The sequence below is a fragment of the Protomyctophum bolini genome (genome assembly GCF_963924005.1).
Source record: "Protomyctophum bolini genome assembly, chromosome: 16".
In the NCBI taxonomy this organism is placed as follows: domain Eukaryota; kingdom Metazoa; phylum Chordata; class Actinopteri; order Myctophiformes; family Myctophidae; genus Protomyctophum; species Protomyctophum bolini.
In genome coordinates, this window is record NC_137877.1 from 22,913,687 (window position 1) to 22,931,094 (window position 17,408).

General features: G+C 40.8%; 1 protein-coding gene across 1 annotated transcript in view; it reads right to left on the reverse strand.

The window, feature by feature from the left end:
• Positions 1–15,363, reverse strand: part of gtdc1 (glycosyltransferase-like domain containing 1) — a 52,467-nt gene extending 37,104 nt beyond the window's left edge. The window contains exons 1-3 of the mRNA XM_080785314.1: positions 15,295–15,363; positions 6,406–6,602; positions 2,204–2,371 (exon numbers count right to left, since the gene is read on the reverse strand). Coding sequence (XP_080641440.1) covers positions 2,204–2,371; positions 6,406–6,584 — 347 coding nt within the window. The 5' untranslated portion in view covers positions 6,585–6,602; positions 15,295–15,363. The remainder of the gene's footprint in view (positions 1–2,203; positions 2,372–6,405; positions 6,603–15,294) is intronic.
• Between the last annotated feature and the right edge of the window lie 2,045 nt (positions 15,364–17,408).

The window sequence follows — 17,408 nt, forward strand, 5'->3', positions numbered from 1 at the left end:
GTTTTCTTACCTTATTATGGGCAAACTATTCCATTCCATGAGTTAATTCGCTCCGTTGTGTTGTTTATTAGCAATTTAAGAAATAAGAAATAGTGTCCATTGACTTCCAGTAGGTATGCCTACGCCGACCGAATCAACTGCTGTTCACGTTGAGTAAAAAAACGATCCGATTGGACCAAAACTGTACACCACTAACTTATTGGAAACGACGGGAATGTAAACAAATGGATTTGATCTCGTCCACTTGTCACTAAAAACATACACAATGGACGTGTTTGAGGGAGACACTTTAGAAGACACTTTAGAATAAGTGTGTAAACCTCGCAAGACGACCCCGCGAGAGTTGGGAACGCCGTAGTACTGCTTCAGTCTATCTCCGACTAAAATAGTAACTTTATAAATCTATCTTAAAAGACGAAAATAAAACCGCATGAGTTTTCCTGATGTCATAAACTGTCAGAATCAGTTGCGTTGGTTCATGTGCTAAAAGAGTGACTTTGAGAGCCGTTTCCCCGTCAATGAGCGACTATTTTTTATTTCTTAAATTGCTAATAAACAACACAACGGAGCGAAATAACTCATGGAATGGACTTAGCTTGCCCATAATAAGGTAGGAAAACAACCAAAAAAGTGGTCTTACCCTTTAAAGCTGCAATCCTTAGTTAATCTTAGTTAATGAATAAAACATCATTTAAGTACCAATCTGTATGTTAGAGTCCCCCAAGGATGAAAAGGAAAGTCTACTATAGTATGTACCGGAGGGTGAACGCATGACCAGATATCTTCTATCTTACTGTATATATTGTGCCTATGGGTTCACACAAAATAAGTCAATATTGCATTTTCTTTACTGGGCAAAGTGTTCTTATTTTGAAGTCAACCAATCTATGTCCAATTGTCCATATCGTTTCCTTTTGCAATGTTAATATTTTGCATGTTGACTGATATGATCGTTCAGCCATAGTGCATGCTCTCCTGTGAGGGAGCGTGTACATGATGGAAAACAACTCTACCATACCATCTTTCTGACGTTTAGAACTGAACTGGCCTACAGACTGGGGGAAACCCTAAGAGTATGTTAATATAACTAACACAACTGCACTGGTTGCAGTTGGTCTACCTGCTCTAAATCCTGTGTTGGAATAGAACCATTGGTATTACATGACTAGTACGTAGTTCTGAAAGTGAGGTCAGCAGACTTACTTGTGTTACTTGAGAAATGGTCGCTTATACGGGTCCGGAAATAGCAGATCAGCAAGCTATACGTTGTGAGCTTGAGATCTGCTATTTACCGGCCACGGCCGAGGACAAATTGGGGCTTTTTGCTCAGGCGCTGCAAGTGTTCATCAGTGGCCCCTAAATGGGACCCCCGTTCTCTTTCATTATAAAAGGCAGACTGCATTATAATTCAAATTAGCCGAGCAATCTGGCTTCAATCCAATCAAATGTCTCTTAATGATCCATTCGCTTTGAGTAGCATATTATTTAATGTTGCCATATTTGACTGGCTTAATGACATTAAACTAGATGGAGTGCGCCGCGCGGAGCTGAGTTATTGACATGTTGCCCTATGCAGATCAACAACAATCAGTTTTCTTTTAGAGTGCCTCTCTCTTTACTGTTAGCCCTCTGATTAATGACAACGCCGCCGCCACGACAAGAGTGACTTCAATTACCCAGAGAGCATCATGTCGGGCCACAGTAATTAACCAATCATGTGCGCCCTGACATGCTCATTAAGACAAACTATTACAGTTGAGTAGTGTGTTTCTTTTCTCTGTGTACAAACAAATAGGGTAATTATGCGTACGCTTAATTTTCATTGTTTATTGCTCCCGCTTATTGTTACTTGGGACAGTTCCACTTTGACATCTCTCTCTCTCTCTTTTTTATGAGCTTAAAAGCAAGAGCTGCATTATGATAATGGATATACAGACGGACATGAAACAGGCCCTGTTACCATGAGAACCTGTACTGAAAATATAATGCCTAACTTATAGTCTGCAACTCAACGGTGTCTGTGCTGCACGTCACAAAACAGCCGATATACAAGCTCACAAAGTGGTGCGATGCGCCACGTTGTGAGTCGAACTATCAACGCGTCTGCTGAGCTTATAGATCGGCTATTTTTGACGAGCGACACAGAGCGAGCAATGAAGTATATATAAACCATGGCTTAAGTTTGGACAAATTTCTTTTTTACCATGAGAGGACCTGGTTGTAGCCATACTGGAAGTCTCTCTCCTGGTCCTTGCGGACTGGATAGACCAGCTGGTTCTCATGGAAGTAGAGGATCTTCTTGAGGCCTGCCAGGTCGGGGCGGAGGGCCATCAGCTCACAAAGGTTCAGAACAGAGCTGGCAAAAAGCACCCTGTGAAACGAACAGAGTTAGTGATGTGGGCTTGAAATAACAGAGAATTAAAACCATTCCAAAATTTGGCTGCGATGGCTGCCTTGGGTCCTTTCTCAGTTTATCAGCCCCCCTCTGGCACATCAGAGATCATTTGGAAGTCCTTTTTAATTCCAAAAAACCCAAATGTCTGCTTAGTTAAAGTGACAGGTAATTACTGGAATCCGCCAGATATCATGGCCACGTTGGATGAAAAGCTAGTTTTTGTTTTACAGTGAATACAGAAACGTCAGGCCTTGTCTCATGTTAGCAAACACTTGGAAAACCACCTATGTCAAACTATCTGTTGACAGCCAAATATTCCTGTCATCCATCAGGTATGTCAGATTACACCGAAAGCGATCACTCAAACCAAGGGATAAGCCGGATTTTCGGCACACCACTATGACGTGCAGAAAATAGGCGATCTACAAGCTCACAAGGTTGTGAGATTGGTTATTTTCTGCACACGCCGCACGACACCATCGTATTTTCATAATGTTGCTGATGTGGGTGGGGTCCGTCGGTACCTTCAGGATGCTCAGTGACAACCTAGAAGGTAGGTGTGTTTCCCTGGCCACGTTCTTTTTTTGTGTGTGTGGTGATTCAGGTGTTCAGGTGATTTTATCCGGGTTGAGTGATAAAACAAATCCCATACTCCCACAATGGTATGCGATGCAATTATCACTGGACCATTCTCACATGTCCCAGGAATGGGTGGACCATGTTTGTGTTTTGGGGGAATATTTTTAAATAATACCCAAATTTGTTCACAGATTTCATATTAAAGAAGAGTACCTCAATTATATCGGGTAAAATATTCCCAGGTTTAGTGATGGTGTGACAAGATTAAGGTTTAGTGTTCTAGGGTTAAACCCATGTTTGTTTCAGAGGTGTCAGTGATGGGGTCGCCCCTCGCCTCCCTGTCAGATGACGCCACGTTCTGCACGGCAGCAGCAGCGTTCTGTAGACATATCATACATCTTCTGTGCCGTTTAGCCGTTCTGCTACGCAGAGAAATAAGAGGGGGGGGGACCTTTGAAGTTGTCTATCTCCCTAAGTGACCCCATCCACCACCCTCCTCCTCCTCCTCCTCTTCTTCTTCAAAACTTGGCTCAGCTCTTCATCAGTGAGTCAATTTTTTCCTTCTTTCTTTTTTTGCAAACCCATGAGCGAAAGCGCTTTGATGTGGCGGTGGGTCCACGAGCCACCGTTATGATCATGTCCCTCCCCCCGCGTGCCTTTCAGACCTGGGATTAGCCCAATTTCCTGGCCCCACTCGGACCCTTCGATCAAACCCTAAAAAGAGGCCTGCAGGACCGCATGTAACAGGAATCACCCTCACCCTCTAAACTCCTCGGTAATGCGGCGCTCTGACTCAAACCAGATGAGACTTCTCTATTTTTACCTTTTTTCCCTGCCAAGAATAGTCCGGTGGGACATCCTGTGTAGTTAAGAATTAAGACGCTCAGACCTGCAAGAATTACTTAAGGGATCCGTGGCGCGAAACGTAGTCAGGGAAGATTTGCTTTAACCTCTCTTGTGAATAAATGTACTAATTATTTTTAGTAATATTATAATTTTAAGTGTACTATTATGTTCTTGTTCTTGTTGGAGAGGGAGAAAAGTGGATTTAAAAACTACATAACCGAATGTGGTGATCAATGAAGACGTTTTTGTAAGTGAAAGAGTAATGGCACAAAACAAACATATATATTATTATATATGCATTTTTAAATTCACTTTCAAAGTGCCGTTCCTATTATGTCGTTATTATAAGTACAGAAAATATTTATACTTTTCAAAATAAGCACAAATAGCAGATCTAAAAGCTCACAGACTAGTTTGGTTTGTCTGCCAGTCAGTTTGTAGATTGACCCATTAAAACCAGGAAAGCATCTGTGCAAGTTTAGTATAGCTTTGGCAATTCAAAAATAGCAGTTCTACAAGCTCACAGCACATCGCTGCGGACTTGTACATCTGCTAATTTCAAACATTTTTCAAAAACCTGAAAAAGAATCGTGTACTGTAAGTGAATTAGAAAATAGTTTGAGAACTACTGATTTAGAAGGCATTTGTAGAATCAGGCTCAGGCCTTAACTGGGTTAACTGATGCATTGCTATCCATCAAACGACGAAGCACCACGCTGTTGAAAGTGATTCAGATCATCTGTAGGCTCCAGTGTGCAGCATACCAACCTAACCACTCACTCACTACAGATGTCGTCTACCTGTGTCTTCATTCTGTCTGGTGACCTTTTCACGTTGGAATTCCACTCTACTGAGACTGATCATCAGTCGCCCACCCCTCTCTCTCTCCCTCTCTCATATTAATTTGTTTCAGAGATTACAAAGCGGGATTAAAGCCAGATAACTAGCTTACACAACATACACCGACAGTACGTGGGCGGTGCGTGCGTGCAGAAGAACAGGTGCATATTGCTACCATTAATATCACTACCAGTAATTGTATCTTTATACAGAACGTCTAGTAAATGTCTAAGAACAATCTATAAACCATAAATAACTTTCTTAAAACTATATGTCAAATTATCCTTGAAGATTCAACACTGAAATGAGTACTCCGTCACACATATTTGTAGTAAAACGTAAAAAACTTGACCAATGGCCAATGACCAATGACCAAAGTATCATAGTGACAGGTGTGTAGGAGAACACGGAAACTCAAATGTAAAAAGAAAAGTTATCCTGCAAACGGTCTGCAACATGCAACAAATACTTTAGTAAACTGGACATGAGTTGCCTCTATTGGTGCACTCTTCATTCTACACCAAATCTCTTCTCAGCCAAAAATACCTGATCTACACGCTTGTAGATCTGCTATTTTTTAGAACGTTCCACCCAGAATAGAGATATTGGGGGTACAAGAAGTGGTTAATGTTTCAGTCCTGGAAAAAATATGAAACGTTGAAGGTCTACTCTAAACGACTAGAACACATGTTCATTCAAATACTGTATGTTTTATTTATTTGTAGATTCCAGACCGTGTGCTGCATCAATGTATTTTCACAGTGGTAATAAATAAGGGTTGCCTACAATCCACAAAAAAGATATAAATATGAAAAAAATCTAAACGCTCATAGCATTATTCCTTCTTTGGTCTATATACAGTATAGTTGCGTTTCTAATGTGACTGTCTCATCAAAATGTGCAGCCCCAATTGTGGTGGTGGTGAGCCACTTGGGAGACTCTATTGTGCGGGCATATTAGATCACCTAATGTTCCCTATTCTCTGGAGGAATGGATGCTGCAGGACTGAGGGCGGGGGGGGGGAAGACTTCATCAAAACTGAGAGGGAGGATATAAACCTCTGTGCAGCTAAATAGCTAAGTTTAGGTTTAGCACAAAACCTTTTTTCAAAAGCCTGATATATGAAGGATGAGTCATTGGCATCATGCTGGTCCTTCCCCGTTGATAGGAGTGAAAACTAAAAACAACAGCATGACATTGAGCAGGAGAGTGAAAGGCCAAGGCCCTGCAGTGATATCTATGTCTCATGAATACCACTGCTTGTGTACTACAGTCAAGACATTATGTTATGGCTTCAGTTTCAGGAGTGATTCAAGTATTGCTCTTAACCCATTCTGGGCGGGAACCCCTTTTGGTGTTATAACCCATCTGGACGGGAACCCCTCTTGGGGTTCTGTACAGTATGTACAGTATTCAAGAATTACAAATATTTGATGCTGCTATATAAATATTTGACATTTTTCACAAAACTTAGGTCAGGATTTAGAAGGCTATTTAGAATCGGCCTCGGTCCAAAATGGGGTGGCTTCCACAGGCTTCCTCAAATATCAGTTTACTAGAGAAATAGGGAATGGGTGGCCCCCTCCCCCTCACTAGAGCTCAATACTCAACACTGTCATGAAGTGAATATTTAAAAAAAATAAAAAAGCTGATCTACAAGCTCACAACGCAAGACTTGTAGATACAGTACATACACAAACATAAAATACTCTTCTGTATACAGTATAGCAACAGTAGTAGGCTACCTGTATGCAGGACTGGCTGGTATGGCCTGCATGAAGTGTAGGGCAGCTGTCCTGGCCCTCCAGTGCCACTTCTTAGCGGGCAGCGTGTACGCCACACAGCCCTCCACATTGTCCCTGAGCAGGTCCACCAGCTGCTTGTGGGACCCTCCGTAGAACGCCTCCACCAGTAGCACGCTCATGGAAGGTGAATTCCGGGACTGAGGAGTGATGTGGCGAGGGAGGAGGATTAGTAGTCCAATAGTCCATACATTAAAACATGTATTATTTTGCAGATGGACAAAATGCATTGCTTAGAGAAATGTGTGAGGCACAGTTAGAGCTCAGTACAAAAAAAAAAGTTGGATTTGTGCTGCAATTTCCTGTGGGACAAAAGAATGTCTAAACAAAACATCATATTTGTTTATCTAGAATTCAAAATCTATGGCAATTTGTCCCATTATAGAAACATATTTTGTGTCCCCAAAAATGCCATTATAGGTCCTATTTGGTATGTTAAGGGCTCCAATGTTCCTGTGAAAGAGGAACAGATCGAGTCGTAAGCAAAGGTTTGGGTGAATGAAGGGAAAAGGAGTCATATAAGGCTTACGGTATTAAGACATACTGGCTTTCTAGAGCAATCTTTCTTCCAATGAAATTTCCTCCACCATGATTTCCAGTCTACATCTATGGTACACGCAGTTCTCCATCTTATTCTTCCATTTAGTTGCCCACAATGGGGAGTAATGTATTTGCAGCACTCAGCAATCGCCCACAGACTTTTCAATCAGTCAATATCTCGGTCCCTCCAGCTCTTAAATGCAAGTCATATCTCAAGTAGGAAATGAGCTGTGCAATCGTATTTTTCCGACATGGTGAAACACTGGGTGGCTGACTGTTAGTGGATGAACAGAAAGGCTATCCGGATGGCTTTTAAACTCTAGGTTAAACATTGGTTAATGTAAATACAAAGATTACTGGAAATGCTAGGCCCAGCTTGACCTATTGTAGTAAAACAGCCTACGGTACTGGTGAATGGTGCACAATCAAAACCTTATGTGGGAGACATAGAAGTGATGTGGCTCAGATTAAACCTGGCAGTCAACGGACTGCATCTGTGACTGCAGCAATTCATACTGCAATCCAACATGGGGTGCAACAGTAAGTAAATCGAACTAATCAATTTAGTCGAGTATACAAAAATCTATTTTAACAAGCAGAAATTCAGAAAGTAAGTTCTACAAGCTCACAACGTGTCAAATGACGATCTGAGCTTGTAGATCTGCTATTTGTGCAGAACACCACTGTACGACGAAGTAGATAATATGGTTTAAGCGATTATCAGAATAATCAATATATTCAATTAATTATATAATTAATAATATATATATATAATTATAAAATAGAATAATTCCTCAGCAGAAAATCGATAGTTGCAGCCCTAAATTCAACTGAACAACAAAACAAAAACTAACGACATTAAACACCTTTCAAGGTTCACTGGAATCACAATTTTAACTCAGTCATCTCGGGGGGGATTCCAATTTTACCAACAGACGGACAACTGACGAGAAATCTCTTCTCACACCTATTACCTTTCACCTACTGTTGCTTCAAAGGTGGAAGGTTGTTGATACCTTTTTCCCCACGTCAGAGATGACACAAAGGGGTTAATGTCACCACTCACCCCACTCATCCACACGACACGCACACAAGCACACACACGCACACACCAGGGAATCCCCATGTCAGTGCACCACTCAGGAATTAATAACAGCAGAAAAGCCACTGTATACACCGACAACTCATTTCACAACCCCGTGTTAAGGAGGCTCAGATAGGCTTAGTCACCGAACCGAGACACCGGTTCAGTCTGAAAACTGAACTAAATGAAATGATAATGTTAATGGAACGTTTCGCCTTTTGCTCTTTTCACAAATTTCGGATTTAGTTTTTCTTCTTACTGCCTGCTGATATTGGTTGTTTCCTCGTTGTGCAGTCATCTAACCATAACATGATTCTATGTTCACACAGGGACATGCAAAAGGTGCATAGATGCAACGCTACAGTGTATTTGTAGCTGTTGTAGCTTTGGCAGCAGCTACAAACGTTGGATGCATCTTCATGTCTCTGGCTTCCATTGACAATGAATGGTAGACTGTAGCTTTGAACCTGCCCGTGTGAACGCAGTCACAGACAGTCAGACACTAGTGCTGAGGCTATTGCTGCAGTCAACATCTTTCCCTTGCCAAATTGATATACTAAAGTGTTGCACATGAAACTGATTTTATATACCTAATGCTATATTTTATATGCCGGCTATGTTTTCCATCTGCGCAATAAGCATTTCTGCCTTCCATGGTGCCAGCATCCATTGTTAATTCTTTAAATCGTGCACCTTAAAATGGACTTTGTATATTATTTGATTTGACTGTGTGCCCTCCTGAATTTGACTTGGTCTGCGTTCCTTTCTTCTATATTCTCTCTTTCCCTATTCTAACCCTTCCTGTATCTGTAATGTTGAGAGAGAACTTCACACAGTCTTCTACACCTGTCCTGCATGGATATATCACAATAAAGTGTATATATACTGATTCTGAAATACAAACTGTATGATGACAATACTTCATGACTGCTTCACAACTGTGTTTTGCCTATAACCCTCAAATATCACATAACGCACATGCACATAGACATGCATACGGCATATATGGACAGACACACACGTACAGAATACCCTGAAGGTACAGTAGGGATTTCATGCATAAATACTGGGATTTACGTACACACGGGCCAAGATAAAGTGAAAGAAGGAAGCCGGGCGCTTGCTGCTTCACTTAAATGCATAAAGACGTCACAGTGAGGACCAATCGAGACCGTTCAAGTCGTCACCAGGAGCGCTGCCCCCCCCCCTTCCCCCCCCACACACACACACACACGGTGCCCCTGGGCCAGAGAGCAGGCGCAGGGCCTGGATGGGATTGCAGTGACCGCCGACAAACAGATCGCTGAAGCGTGCGTGCCAGATTCCGACACCTCCCTTTTGGTCCCTTCGGCCATTCAGGGATTGTGTGCATGCACGCTTCTTGCAGGATCTGTGTGCTCCTACGTTGTGCGTGCGTGCCATGCATGTGTGTGTGTGTGTGTGTGTGTGTGTGTGTGTGTGTGTTTGGGGGGGGGGGGGGGGTATCATCTTGGATGGGGCCTGACAGGGAGGAGCCTGTTCTCATGGAGGGCTTATTTCTCCTCAACATGTGATCAGATGGAATATTTCCTCCAACACCAGAGCTGTGTGGAGAATACGTTAAATCGTGTCCGAGCTATAAGGCTGGCCGAGTCCATCCAGCACTGTCCAGAAGATAGCCTAAATAGCCTAATTAAGCAAGAAGTTGAAGGCTAACAAAAAAGGTATAGCGGTCGCCGGTCCTTGACTTTTACCAATACACACAAATAGGGTACATAAATATTAATTGCGAAGCTAATTATAATTGTATGAGGCCTAGATATCAAAGAGCTGTCATGGGGTTATTGTTCATGTCTGGTAAAAAAGAGATAGCACTATGCATACCTCAAGAATATTAAATGCCTACAGAAAAAATATTTAAATTAGCAGAGAGAGAGAGAGAGAGAGAGAGAGAGAGAGAGAGAGAGAGAGAGAGAATAGCAAAATAGGTTGGTAAAACGTGTTATTATCCCCCTTAGATAAAAAATCATGAGTCCTAAGCTACTTGAAAGGAGTCAATTATTTATGATTGAAACATCTTGGGAGCAGAAGGGCCAATCTGAAACAGCCTACATACCTAATGCGTCTAAAAATACCTCAGGACATCTGAGGGGCTCTGTTTTTTTTTCTTCCTCATTCCACATCATTGGTGCAATGAATTAGAGATACTCGTAAAAAAAATCAAGATTGCCTCAAGACTGGCGTGATTACACGAGGATCAAGCAGGGAAAAAAAACACTGACTAATATTGTGTGCTAAAAACCTTTTAATTCAGTGTTCTCATGGCAGGCCTTTCAGTTTGACAATGCAAATTTAAGCAGCTTCGCACATCACGGCAAGGAACGTGTAATGCTATTCATAACTCCTTTGATCTCATATTAGAAAAGGGGAGGAAGCTCACATTTTCCACGGATTAAGGTTTCAAAGCGGTGAAATGAGTGAGAAGTGACTTTCCTTCTTTTAATTGAGGGAGTCGTGCCCTTGTACTTCACAAGCACTGGCTTTATGTGAAAGCTAATCATTTAAGGATCCACTGAATGAGACTGCAGCTATAATTACAGACGCATGGACATGTGCTAATCTCCCCCTGCATGGTTGGGGAGAGGGGCTGTGATGGGTACAATAGCCTGGAAAATGAAAAGGTCCGACTTCTCTGATGAAGAAACAGTGAGGTTTTCACCGGGCACAGAGAACTACAGGGGCTTACTGTCTGTCTGACGGGAGCGCTCGGAATATTAGGTCAACTTCCTGAGATGCACTTCCGTTTTGCATGATCCATTGTATTGAGGCGTAATAGAATTTTCTTTTTTTTTATGCCTGCAACTTTCTGCACTCATCTACAACCCGGTGGCATAGCAACACTGAAATATAATGGATATGAAAATATATATATTAATTGTCATCATACTTTTCACTTGGACACACACACACACACACACACACACACACACACACACACCCCTAACCCTAACCCTAGAACATAAAATGTCCAGTAGTTTCTTGGTTGGTTACAGTGGTTCTCAACCTGTGGGGTTTTTTTGGGGGGGGGGGGGGTCCCCATATAACAGTAAAGTGACAATTTAAGGACTTTTAAGACCTTTTTATTAATACCTAAAGAAAAGTAAAGAAAAACAGAAAACACTGCATCAAAAGTAATCAAGTGAATATACTATAGGAACTGGTCAAATTGTCAAATAATATAAGAAAGAGGCTAAAGAAATTGAAAATAGACGATCGGCTATTTTCACAATATGTATCTGTGGAACCGAGTCAAACCAAATGTTATGCCTCAACATTCCCAGTGCTCGTCAGGGTGAGGGAGGGGGTCCCCAGTTCAAATATATATGATTATTTTGGGGGGGGTCGCGGCCTGAAAAGGTTGAGAACCACTGTACTAGTACAGTATAACAGTGTTCCATTCAACTCATACATTAAAGGTTGAGAACCACTGTACTACAGTATAACAGTGTTCCATTCAACTCATACATTAAAGGTTGAGAACCACTGTACTACAGTATAACAGTGTTCCATTCAACTCATACATTAAAGGTTGAGAACCACTGTACTACAGTATAACAGTGTTCCATTCAACTCATACATTAAAGGTTGAGAACCACTGTACTAGTACAGTATAACAGTGTTCCATTCAACTCATACATTAAAGGTTGAGAACCACTGTACTACAGTATAACAGTGTTCCATTCAACTCATACATTAAAGGTTGAGAACCACTGTACTACAGTATAACAGTGTTCCATTCAACTCATACATTAAAGGTTGAGAACCACTGTACTACAGTATAACAGTGTTCCATTCAACTCATACATTAAAGGTTGAGAACCACTGTACTAGTACAGTATAACAGTGTTCCATTCAACTCATACATTAAAGGTTGAGAACCACTGTACTAGTACAGTATAACAGTGTTCCATTCAACTCATACATTAAAGGTTTGGAACCACTGTACTAGTACAGTATAACAGTGTTCCATTCAACTCATACATTAAAGGTTGAGAACCACTGTACTACAGTATAACAGTGTTCCATTCAACTCATACATTAAAGGTTGAGAACCACTGTACTAGTACAGTATAACAGTGTTCCATTCAACTCATACATTAAAGGTTGAGAACCACTGTACTAGTACAGTATAACAGTGTTCCATTCAACTCATACATTAAAGGTTGGGAACCACTGTACTACAGTATAACAGTGTTCCATTCAACTCATACATTAAAGGTTGGGAACCACTGTACTACAGTATAACAGTGTTCCATTCAACTCATACATTAAAGGTTGAGAATCACTGTACTACAGTATAACAGTGTTCCATTCAACTCATACATTAAAGGTTGAGAACCACTGTACTACAGTATAACAGTGTTCCATTCAACTCATACATTAAAGGTTGAGAACCACTGTACTAGTACAGTATAACAGTGTTCCATTCAACTCATACATTAAAGGTTGAGAACCACTGTACTACAGTATAACAGTGTTCCATTCAACTCATACATTAAAGGTTGAGAACCACTGTACTACAGTATAACAGTGTTCCATTCAACTCATACATTAAAGGTTGAGAACCACTGTACTACAGTATAACAGTGTTCCATTCAACTCATACATTAAAGGTTGAGAACCACTGTACTACAGTATAACAGTGTTCCATTCAACTCATACATTAAAGGTTGAGAACCACTGTACTACAGTATAACAGTGTTCCATTCAACTCATACATTAAAGGTTGAGAACCACTGTACTAGTACAGTATAACAGTGTTCCATTCAACTCATACATTAAAGGTTTGGAACCACTGTACTAGTACAGTATAACAGTGTTCCATTCAACTCATACATTAAAGGTTGAGAATCACTGTACTACAGTATAACAGTGTTCCATTCAACTCATACATTAAAGGTTGAGAACCACTGTACTACAGTATAACAGTGTTCCATTCAACTCATACATTAAAGGTTGAGAACCACTGTACTAGTACAGTATAACAGTGTTCCATTCAACTCATACATTAAAGGTTTGGAACCACTGTACTAGTACAGTATAACAGTGTTCCATTCAACTCATACATTAAAGGTTGAGAACCACTGTACTAGTACAGTATAACAGTGTTCCATTCAACTCATACATTAAAGGTTGAGAACCACTGTACTAGTACAGTATAACAGTGTTCCATTCAACTCGAACATTAAAGGTTGAGAACCACTGTACTACAGTATAACAGTGTTCCATTCAACTCATACATTAAAGGTTGAGAACCACTGTACTACAGTATAACAGTGTTCCATTCAACTCATACATTAAAGGTTGAGAACCACTGTACTACAGTATAACAGTGTTCCATTCAACTCATACATTAAAGGTTGAGAACCACTGTACTACAGTATAACAGTGTTCCATTCAACTCATACATTAAAGGTTGAGAACCACTGTACTAGTACAGTATAACAGTGTTCCATTCAACTCATACATTAAAGGTTGAGAACCACTGTACTAGTACAGTATAACAGTGTTCCATTCAACTCATACATTAAAGGTTTGGAACCACTGTACTAGTACAGTATAACAGTGTTCCATTCAACTCATACATTAAAGGTTGAGAACCACTGTACTACAGTATAACAGTGTTCCATTCAACTCATACATTAAAGGTTGAGAACCACTGTACTAGTACAGTATAACAGTGTTCCATTCAACTCATACATTAAAGGTTGAGAACCACTGTACTACAGTATAACAGTGTTCCATTCAACTCATACATTAAAGGTTGAGAACCACTGTACTACAGTATAACAGTGTTCCATTCAACTCATACATTAAAGGTTGAGAACCACTGTACTACAGTATAACAGTGTTCCATTCAACTCATACATTAAAGGTTGAGAACCACTGTACTAGTACAGTATAACAGTGTTCCATTCAACTCATACATTAAAGGTTGAGAACCACTGTACTACAGTATAACAGTGTTCCATTCAACTCATACATTAAAGGTTGAGAACCACTGTACTACAGTATAACAGTGTTCCATTCAACTCGAACATTAAAGGTTGAGAACCACTGTACTACAGTATAACAGTGTTCCATTCAACTCATACATTAAAGGTTGGGAACCACTGTACTACAGTATAACAGTGTTCCATTCAACTCGAACATTAAAGGTTGAGAACCACTGTACTACAGTATAACAGTGTTCCATTCAACTCGAACATTAAAGGTTGAGAACCACTGTACTACAGTATAACAGTGTTCCATTCATACATTAGGCCTACTGTATTGCTGAGGGCATATTAAGGGTGACAGCACGTCATCCACTGTTTTAGTAAAAAATGATTACATGCAGCCCCTTGTCAATTATACAAGGAAACAGTGACACAAAAAACAGTTTTGCCTACCCATCACAACGCATAACCACATTAGGCCTGCTGTCCCTATTCTGGGCATTTTGTTATAGGAGAAAATCCTCAAAAATAGCCCGGGCCTAAGTGCTTAATTCATAGCTTGTCATACGTCCGCGTCACATGCCGAAGATGGAGGATCCACAAGCCCACGAAGCATTGCGCGGGAGACGCGCTGGGGGCTTGTAGATCGAAACCCACCGTACAACGAGGTATAATTAAATAAAAAGTGGTTAAAGGATGATAATTGAATATATTAAAAATAAATAGAAAAAACATTGTGATAAACCACAACGGGAATGGTCTGACGTAGCCAGACGATCAGATCTAAATTCAATCCATGGGCTAAAACGGTATGGGGAAATACAAATAATAACAACAGCAATTTGGCCGAAAACCAAATACTGAATAGCCGAATATGATTAATATTATATATCTTTTTTTCCTACCATTGCTTTACCTTAAAGCTACCTGATTATGGCAAAATGCATGACTATGGAAAAACATAACTTAAATAATAATCACTATTATGGGTCCATAAAACATTTATTCAGCACTTTGAATGCATTAATTGCATACACTATTTGGTGATATATTTTCTGCCTATTCGGGCCGAAACCAAACAGGCCGAAAATGCATTTTTAGCCATTTTCAGCCAAATATTTTCTGCGGCCGAATATACGGTGCATCACTAATGCTTCATCCTATTGTATTGCATGTCAAAAGTAGCACCATCTGTGTGTACTGTGTGTACTGTGTGCAAAAAATACTTACAGGAGGTGTTTTTGATGGTGAATCTGGCCGTTTTTGATGGTGAATCTGGCCTTGCAAATACACTCTCCAAGAACTGTCATGAAAGAAGCAGAAGGCCTACTGATCATCAACATTCAACACGTTTGGAATAAAACTTTGAGATTGCAATCTTACTTCTACTATAATTAAAATAAACTGGGATAACACACATTGTAATTTCTACTATTGCTTTCATCAGGGTGTGCTCAGCCTCAGATCCAGGACATTTCATCCTCAGTAGTTGAAACATGTGGTTGCAATATAAATCACGGCCACCAGTGGAACGGAACGCATTGTTACGGAGCAGCACTCCCAACACGATGAGTAAGGAGGATTCTGAGGAAATATTCATTTCAATATGAATGCATGGATTTAACAAGCATTATTTTTTTTGTTGTTGGATGGTAGTGGGTCCCTGCATGCCTTTAATTCATTAAGTTACTCATTTTTGTCTGCTCAGACCGTGTCTCAGAGGACAGCTGTGTGGACAGTTCAGAGACCTGCCTACCAGTGACATCTTCAATGTGGAATTCAAAGCTAATAGATACTACAGGCTTTCTTTCTATTCCTGGAAAGTTAGCATGATATAATGGAAGCAATATTGTTCTCGCGTTAATAATACATTAAAAATGTATATACATGGTTTAAACATTCGACAATCAAGGTCCAATATTTGTACAATTTCTACAATATCCGTATATCAAGTTGTTTTGTGGCATAAACACAAAGTTTAGAGGATAGATATTAGAATTAAGTCTGGTGATGATGATGTACTGTGCATGTTGACATCATGTATACTTTACATTACATAATAAGCAAGAAAGCCCTTCAAAGTAGTCAGCTGACATTTAAAAAGGGAAAAGTCGAAAAAACAACAGTTTAATGAAACTAACGAAAACTAGGAATTTTCACCGAAAAAACGACTTTTGACAACTTCTTCACCGGTTCCCATTGGTTTCAGCTGACAGTTTAGCCCTATTTCAAAATGGCGCAGACCTGTGTGGGCAAAATAATCCTGTATCCTTCTGGACACTTATTGTTATGGAATCGTGCATTTCCCGTCAGTGTGTTGGTCGGGGTGAGAGAGCACGTGACATCAGGATGGAGCACGCAACATCACTTGACATCATCAGGGATCATCGATATTCCATGGCCAGCAACTCTACTCTACATCTTAGATGACAGATCTAGTCCATATATGGAACTGACCTGTTCTGACATTCCATATGTTGATCCTTCACCATTCATCCTTCCTCTTCGATGTCTCCATTTTGACTGATACCTGTCCAATTAAACTCTAGACAGGCCTGCCCTACAGTTATTAGTGCAGCTGTGCCCGGCAGCCGGAGAAAACTAGAGTTCTCAACAGGACCAAAAATTAAGATCTTACCCCCCATGCCAAAGCACCAGCACTCGCCCAGCAGTCTGCTGTCCTAGGTTCCATCCTGGAGGCCAATCTCTCCGGTGATAAGATGGCCACCAACGTAATCAAAAAAGTCAATCAAAGAACAAGATTCCTCTACAGGATCTCCTCACTGGTCGACAAAAACACCTTGAAGACCTTAACAGGAGCCCTTGTACAAGGTTTCTTTGACTATGCATCCACCTCCTGGTACCACAGCACCTCAAAGGCCCTTAAAACAAGGCTCCAGACCTCCCAAAACAAACTGGTCAGGCTCCTACTTGGCCTCACCCCCCGAACCCACCTCACCCCTGCCCACTTTGACAGGCTGGGATGGCTTAGGGTCGACGACAGAGTACAGCATCTTGCAATGGGTCTGGTCCACAAGATTAGATACACCACCAAGATACCCATGTACCTGTCTAAATACTTCCTTAATGTAAACGAAGTCCACACCCACAACACCAGAGGGAGTGCAACAAACCATGTACAACCCAGATTCGGCACAAACAAGGGACTAAATTCTTTTCGCTCCTATGCGACCAAAATGTGGAACGCCCTACCAACAGTCATTAAGACATGTGAATCCCTTGGCTCCTTCAAAACTGCTCTCAAAGGGCACCTACGGATGGCTGCAATTCGAAACTGGCCTCTGTAAAAGCTGAATTTGTATCTGGATTGTACTATGTTTTTG